The 7,696-nt window shown below is 39.1% G+C and overlaps 1 protein-coding gene across 3 annotated transcripts in view; it reads right to left on the bottom strand.

Annotated features, from left to right (window-relative positions):
• The window catches only part of MAP3K20 (mitogen-activated protein kinase kinase kinase 20), a 153,026-nt gene extending 145,778 nt beyond the window's left edge, over nucleotides 1-7,248 (bottom strand). Inside the window, exons 1-2 of one of the 3 annotated variants that reach the window (XM_019522936.1) lie at nucleotides 3,883-7,248; nucleotides 924-1,113 (exon numbers count right to left, since the gene is read on the bottom strand). In XM_019522936.1, the coding sequence (XP_019378481.1) occupies nucleotides 924-1,082 (159 nt within the window). In that variant the 5' untranslated portion in view covers nucleotides 1,083-1,113; nucleotides 3,883-7,248. Of the gene's footprint in view, nucleotides 1-923; nucleotides 1,114-1,252; nucleotides 1,435-3,882 lie in introns of those variants that run through there. The other 2 variants (XM_019522935.1, XM_019522937.1) reach the window with 2 other exon arrangements.
• Nucleotides 7,249-7,696: the final 448 nt, after the last annotated feature.

Here is a 7,696-nt window from a genome sequence, read left to right as displayed (position 1 = left end):
CCCCCCCCCCCCAACGAGAAGCAGCTTCTCTGTTGATGCTTTCACAGCCAAATTAAGGCTTTAACAGCCCTGATCTATGTAGATTAGTGGCAGCTAGAAGCAGATTGATGCAGTAGAGGATGAGTCCAGGGACAGCTTGCAGCTCCTGGGTGGGCCCATGCCACTGCAGGTAAGATTCCCCTAGCCCCATTCTCCTAAATTCAGCACAGTCCCCCTCTCTCTCCCTTATCCATTCCCCCTCTCCTGCCCATGGCACAGAAATAACTGTCAACACCTCTGGGATGTTGGGTTATTTCTTGGTTTGGTATTAGGGATACTTCTTCTGAAGTAGTATCAGCCCTGCCAACAGCTTTTAGTTGCTCCCTGCTTTTATTATACCTACATCTGTGACAAAAATTGGATGCAGGATAAAGTCCCAGGCACACTGTATTCTGGTCAAATGTTTGCTGTTTTAGGCCAGTGGTTCTCAAGTGAAGTGTCATGAAATACATAAAAGTTACAGAGGGGGTGTCTTGAGCTTGAAAAAGTTAAGAACCACTGCATTAATCAGAAGTCTGATGTAAATAAGGCACAAGGGAAGAGAACAACAAAAGTACATTTGCTTCATTTCTACATAGCAGTCCCTTTGGACAATGATATCCAGAGAAATAACTAGATCAACAGGGTTAAACTTAAATTCTCCTGCTCCTGAGTCTCACCATGGACACACAGAGAAAGGCAGTAAAAGCACGAAAGAAATAATCCTATAAACAGTCCTATAATTCAGCATGATTCAATTGTAACAACAGCCAGTTATTGGTTTTCATAATTAAAAACCAACAAAGTCTTCCTTGATTAGCAACAGAGGAAGACATTAAAATATAATTTATGTTACTCTGAAAATTATACTTATTCATATTAATAAAACAGAAATGAATTCTCACCTCTTTCTCTATTTTCAGCAACTTCTTCACAGCCACCTCTTTTTCCTGTGATATCCATCGGGCTCGATAAACACTCCCAAAACTCCCTCCGCCGCAGTTTTCAAAGAACTGCAAGTCATCGAATTTAATTTGCACAAATGAAGCACTGGTAGACGACATCTCATAATGACAAAATGTTCCACAACAAAATCTGTAAGGAAAAGCTAATTAATACATCTGTTCCATGGAACAATCATATTCCTAACTACTCCAAAGAAGGAACCTACTGGAATAAAAGTTCTATAGCAAATCCACTGAACACATCAAAGGAAAATAATCCAGAAACTCACGCTCCAGCAGCCTATTCAAGCATTCATATATTTGGTGCAGACTGAAAATCAGCTGCATGGAGAGAAATAGCTAAAAATGCTCCTCAGATATATACTGGTGTTTCCTGTACATGGTGAAGTAGCTCTGCAAAAAGCAAGTGTATCACCGGGTCTCCTAACATGAAGCACTCTGACAAATGGGAAATGTGCTTTCAACTAGGAACTTGCATAGGAGTTCTGGAATCTGAAGCATGTGATCTCTCCATGTTGTGATCACTTCACACAAAATATACATAACCTAAGCAACTGAATATTCAGGCAGAAGTTCAGCTTACATCTACAGACTAAACAGCCTTCCTATGCTCAGAGGTAGAAGTACTTGCGAAAAAAGTCAAGCCAGAAAAGCTGGTCTCCTTCAGAAATGACTCCCTTTTGCTTTCATGCTGCAACAAAGCGTAAGTGTAGGACAATTTATCTTGGTTAGAATATGCACAATCCTGTTCATCCTGCCAAGAATGGATTTTACTGTTTTAAAAGATCAGACCATATCTGTTGCCAGAGGAACAGAATGTCCTTCCCATGGATTACAATGTGAAAAATCCTGTGTCTGCAGCAACATTTTTAAAAAGTTATCACCTAAGTGAGTGGACACTCACTGAGGCTGATTAGATATGTGGATTATTTTTAAGGTTTTTTTTAATAGTGGTAAGAGCTAAAAAGCTTTTAATTCTCAATTAATTATAAAACAGAGAAGATCCTACAGTTCATGTAAGTTTCCTATCAAGCTAGAAATCAGACTTGTTTACATACTAATTTGTACCAGTATAATTAACTTGGTTTGGCTGAAGCAGTGCACTATATAGGCAACCATATTTCAGCTATAGCTTACTTTGGTTCAATTTAAACTTTTTTGTAATCAACAAAAGCTAAGCCAAAACTGAACCAATTAAAACTGAAATATAAGCAATTAGAAACTTTGCGAAGGTTAAAATGATTCCTTGAGTTAAATGATGCCTTCTTGGCAGGCGTGCCATAAATTAAACCCCCCACGCTCCCCAAGTGCCACTCTGATCCCTTAGCCCTGCCTGACCTGCTTCTGTGCTTTCTGCTCCCTGGCCTGTGTTCCCAGCCCAAGCTTCTACTCTATATTCTGCTTCCTGGTGGACCTGCTGCTGTGCTCCCTGCTTCCTCCCCAAACTTCAGTGCGCCACACACAGAAGCTGCCCATGCCACTTGTGGCATGTGTGCTGTAAGTTGGCCATGCCTGGTTTAGATAAACCCTTGGGTTTTCTACAATGTTTATCAGTTTAGTATCCCAAGCATTGTATTGTTTGGAGTGCAGGGTCAAGGACAATCCTTGTTTGATGTCTGTGCAGTACCTAACAAAAAGATGCCTTGAACCTTCACCAGGGCTCCTAGGTTTACTGTAAATAAGTAAGAGGGGCTTTTGTCCCCAGCTCTGCAATGAAACTACATGAAATCTGCTACAAACTTCAGATTGAATTTCAATCACTCTTTGGTTATTGAAGATGGTGAGATGCGAAGCAACAATGGCTTTCTAATTATTGCCTAGAAACAGCACGCTGCCTTTTCTCACTTTGCTTTGTTAGTTTTAAAAATCTTTATTATCTACTAACAAAATCCAAGAGGTTAGAGATACTGGCTGACTAGACCACAATGCAACTTATAATATAAACCTCTACTGAACTGCTTTTTCAGAAGGCAAATCTGAAACAGCCCGAGAGAGAAAGGCTAAATACAGGATAAATACAGTTTATCTGTGAGTTAATGGGTTCCTTTACTCAACAATTCTTCAATGCCAAAAATATACTTTTATGACTTGGGATAAGTTTTATTTTTCTCATACATATTAAGGCCTATTCCCCTAACCTGTGTCCTCTTTGGCCACATCTATTGTTCATACAAATAAGTTTTGCTGCTTCTCTAAGCAGTACAAGTCTGCAGGAAGCTTTCTGCTATAAGCATCTTACAATCTACTGCCTTTCTCCATCTATTTAATTTTGTTTACCAGAAAAAAATCTCCAGGGCTTCAGGGGGCATTGGAATTATTCACAGGAGTAAAGTTACTTCTCTTGTTCCACTTAGAAGACTGGACTCCAAATCAGACAGAATTGCGAAGAACTGATAACTTTATTAAAATGGAGATACTAGAAGGAACAGAAAACTAGAGGAAAAGGAAAAAGCTGCTCAGAAAAGACATCACTGATTTCTTGTATTGTATTTACAATTTTATTCAATAGTTGTAATAAGATGACTTAACTATTTTAAATTAATCTAGAACCTGCAGAGCTAATAACCCATATTTTCAAAATAAGTGGCTCACTTGTATTTACAAAGATTTATTAGCGCAGAAACAAGATCAACGAAGTAAGATTTGACTGGAAATATGCCACTTACCACTTGCCAGTACACTAGAGTATGCTAGAAAGCATAATTCAGTTTTATTAATATCAAGCATCTTTTGATACACTACTTTTTTGTCTTTGTTCACACGCCAAATCCTAAATTTCAGTGAATCACAATACATCCGTCAGTCCATGAAAAGTGATGGAAATGATATTTATCCCCTCCTTTCCAATATGAAGTTTATCTACAAGTTTTGACATATCTAAGTCACTGGCATAACATACCATTAATATATTTTAAGGATGATTCACTGGTTCATACTGCATTCTTCAAAATCTATCTTCCAAAGAACACAATGAAGATATTTGCAGGTAACCATGAATACAGGTAACTGAAATTAATAGCACTGTCATGCATAAACACATCCTCTTCTGGATTAAAAAATAGACATTTTTGAATGTTACTTCATATCTATGGATACAAGATAGTTAATCCTCAATTAGAAAGATTTCTCCCTCAGAACAAAGGAATTAAAATGTTTGGAGTCACTACTTATGAGATGATTATACATACAGTTATTAATTAAACTGTCATCATGTTTTAAGAGATATTTTACAATTGTGTGGCATATCTACTCTTACATAGTGGGTCAAAAGAAAATTCCTATGTTTCATTAGGCCTGAGGCTGAATTTTTATAGTTTTGGCCTCCAAAATGCACCATTCCTCCAGTCTTGAGCAATGCATTTTCAGATTTATATCTTTCTAGTAAAAGTATTCTTCCACTGAAATAGTTTTCCATGGTAGTTCTCTTCGAAAGAAGGAAAACAGTTTCTTGAATATTCATACATCCCATAGCCCTGTCATTTTTTCAGAAACACAATACAGAAACTCTAACTGCTGTTACTGTGCTATTTCAGTGGGGTAGGCAATGTTGACGGGCTTTGTCATCTATTAAATGAAGATGGAGCAACTCAGTAAAACTGAATGACAAGCATCTGAAGTCTTTACTTGTCTCAAGTATTTTAAAGTCACCAATCACCTAGTAAAAAAAAGTTTCCTTTCCTGAATTCCAGTTTTGATTTCTAACAGTTAACATGAGTAGGAAGTCATGCAACTGGGAAACAAAGTAATCTCCTTTGTGTTCCTTTTCTCTTTATAATACATTACTGTTGTAAGGATCTCAGAAATTATTGACCTTAACACCAAAGAGAAAAGGTTCAAAAAAAACATTTTATTGTATGTTAAATTTCTATTTTGATTCCCTGACCAGGAATCTATTACTGTATATTGCTGTGTATCCCAACTTCAGCAGACCATATTAAGATTCAATATGGCTTTGAACATGCTGAACTTTTATTTACATCTGTCAACTAGCTGCTACTGTCCATATTTAACTATGGGCCCCATTCACTCATCAGTGTAAGTAATCAATACAGGGAAGATGAAGCAAAATTTCTTCCTAATTCCTTTATTGGGAATGAGACAAGAAGGGTGTTTGATCTCTCCAGCCTTTCTTCAAATATGGATATTGTGGGAACCATAGGAGACGAGAGGCACCTGCCATCAGCTTTTTTGGCCTTTACTCTTGTCACATGACCTTATCAGCACCTGCAAAGAGACATGGTTCCTGGGGCCCAGCCTGTGATGAGAAGGAATTCCCACAGCATGGGGCGAGAGGGAGAATAGCATAAATTAATTAATCCAACCTCAGGTTGTGCTGTGCTGCATTTTGGAATCTGAGAGAATCCAGCCAGTTCACTCCAACTCTTTAAAGGGCTTGTAAACTAGTGAAGCAGAACTTGCTGCTTTATAGTGCCTTGGTAAGCACTACCTACTCTTCTCATTTACTTCTCATAAAGGTAAAATGAGTTGCCATCAAACGTTTTAGAAATGAGAGACACAACAAAGTAAGATAGTTAATACAACCTGAATTTGTCTCCATTCCAAAATACCTATGCTAGGTTTGTGGATTTATAAAACAGAGTACTGATCTGCCACAACTGCACATATATCTAGAGCTATTTAAATACACAATTATTTGGCTTAATTTTAGCAATCTCATCACAATTTATTAAAGGAAACAACTAAATTATTCATTCCTTTGGCCTCATTTATGATTCTGTAAATGAGCCAAAGCAGTTTTCAGTATTTGTTTTGGTTAGGCATGCTGCCAAAGTATTGCCAATAAAGTAGTACTACACTTCTGCTATCTTAAAATACAAAGCAGAATGTTCCAAGTCTCCTTATTTGGCAAAACAGTTCCTCTGCTTTCAAAATCTTTGACCATCCATTTTTAGATTCAGATCTTCACGCTTTTATATTTTGCCTTCAGTACTCAAAACGTTCAAATATTGTACTCGCAATAGTCAACCAATGTATTTTGCATTTTGCTATTTATTTTTCTAACTGGAAAGGACGCAAGCAATCTCTATAGTAATATGTTAAACTAGGGATTACATAAAGAAATTAAGTCTGAAGAAGGTTTTTACAAATAAAATAAAGCCATTACTGTCACATAGCTTATAATAAAATTTAAAGGATAAAGTGTAGGTAGATTCCATGTATTCCTCCAAAATAATCATTTTTCTGATCTGCTTCCAATCTTTGTAATAAATTAAAATAAAAATCAACACTGTCAAGTTTCCCCAGACTTCCTAAATAAGTTTCACTAACTGGTGTAAAGTACTACAGTTCCTCAGATTTAAAAGGTGGGTTTTGCACACCGTAGCCATACAGGTACTAAGGATCTGCTATCTTTTACCTGAAAACTGAAAAAATATAGGACTCCTGTTAATTTTATTTTCAATCTTGTGCAAATAGCTGGAGTTTAAATAGCTGCTAGTTTAGAGAATGAAAACTTAAATAAAACTCAGCTTAAATAATTCTGAGAAATTCAGCAAATGCACTGTTTTGTTTTTTAGATATGAACTGCACTGCTGGTAGAAACCAAACAATGTGCGCGCTGCATTTTAAATGAAAAAAATATACTGTCTCTGACAGATAGTGGGCCACTCTCCCAATTTCAACTACACCTTTATTTAGGTATGGACAAGACATACTTAAAGAGTGTACACTATAAGGTATACAGTATTCTGCAATCAGATCTGTTAAGGCCAATTAGCCGCTCCAGAGGTGCTAGCATGTCAGACTGCAGGATGCAGGCTTCAGCATTTTGCATGTTTTGAACTGTTTTGCTCCCTTAGCATCAGAAAGCCAGCTCCTATTTCCATTTAATACAGCAATGTAAGTTTGGTTCTTAAAGATGTTTCCAAACTATGCAGCCCAGCCACATCTGCCACAGATAATTCAGTGCTTTCAAATTAGCTCTGTTTTAGTAAGCCACTTTTTACTGACTGGTAATTGCTGAACTGCTACGAGGATTACGCTAGCTAGAGAGATGACAGTCGAAACACAGGGGAAAAGAAAGAAAGAAATAGGTTTAGCAAAACGCAGCAAAAATGAACGAAGGAAGAGGTAAATATTGCTTCTTTTTGCTATAAAGAAAAGGGAGAAGAAAGGGCTCCTGCTGAGGGACTGCCCTCAAAAAGATATAAAAAGGCAGCCTGTGTTTGGCGCCTACACTTCAACCTGCATATAAAATGAACACACTTGGAGTTTGTTTCAAGAAGATAAGGGGGGGGGGGAGAAAAAAGAGAGGAGGATTCTCAGCCTTGCCAAATATTAACTGTTGAAGTCCCGAGGCCGGGCAGGCAGGCCTGGGCAAGCACGGCCCGGCCGGAGCAGGTAAGGCAGGTGTGGGTCTCTCAGCAGACAGGAGCGTGTCCCGTGCCGGGCTCGGCCGTGAGCCAGCAGCTCCCCCGGGCGGAGGGAACCGCGCACGGGCCGCTCCCCAGCGAAAGCGGAGTGCGGTGGGGAGGCTGTTTTCCCACGAGAAGTTGGCCTGCTCCGCCCGGGACGCCTCTCCGAGGAGAAGGAAAGGTCAAGGCCGGGGGAAGCTCCAAGCCCTTCGCCAGCTGCCGCGGCTGGGAAATGTCCGGACGAGGAGAGGGAAGAGAAGCGCACACGTGACATCCCGCGGCTGCAGCGCAGGACCAGGCCCCGCAGGAGGCAGCTGCCTCCCGTGCTCCGAGTTGCCC

Source organism: Gavialis gangeticus, unplaced genomic scaffold, assembly GCF_001723915.1.
Source record: "Gavialis gangeticus isolate Ggan-Ray unplaced genomic scaffold, GavGan_comp1, whole genome shotgun sequence".
NCBI lineage: Eukaryota > Metazoa > Chordata > Crocodylia > Gavialidae > Gavialis > Gavialis gangeticus.
Note: the sequence above shows the minus strand (reverse complement) of the source record. Positions and strands in the feature narration are given on the sequence as shown.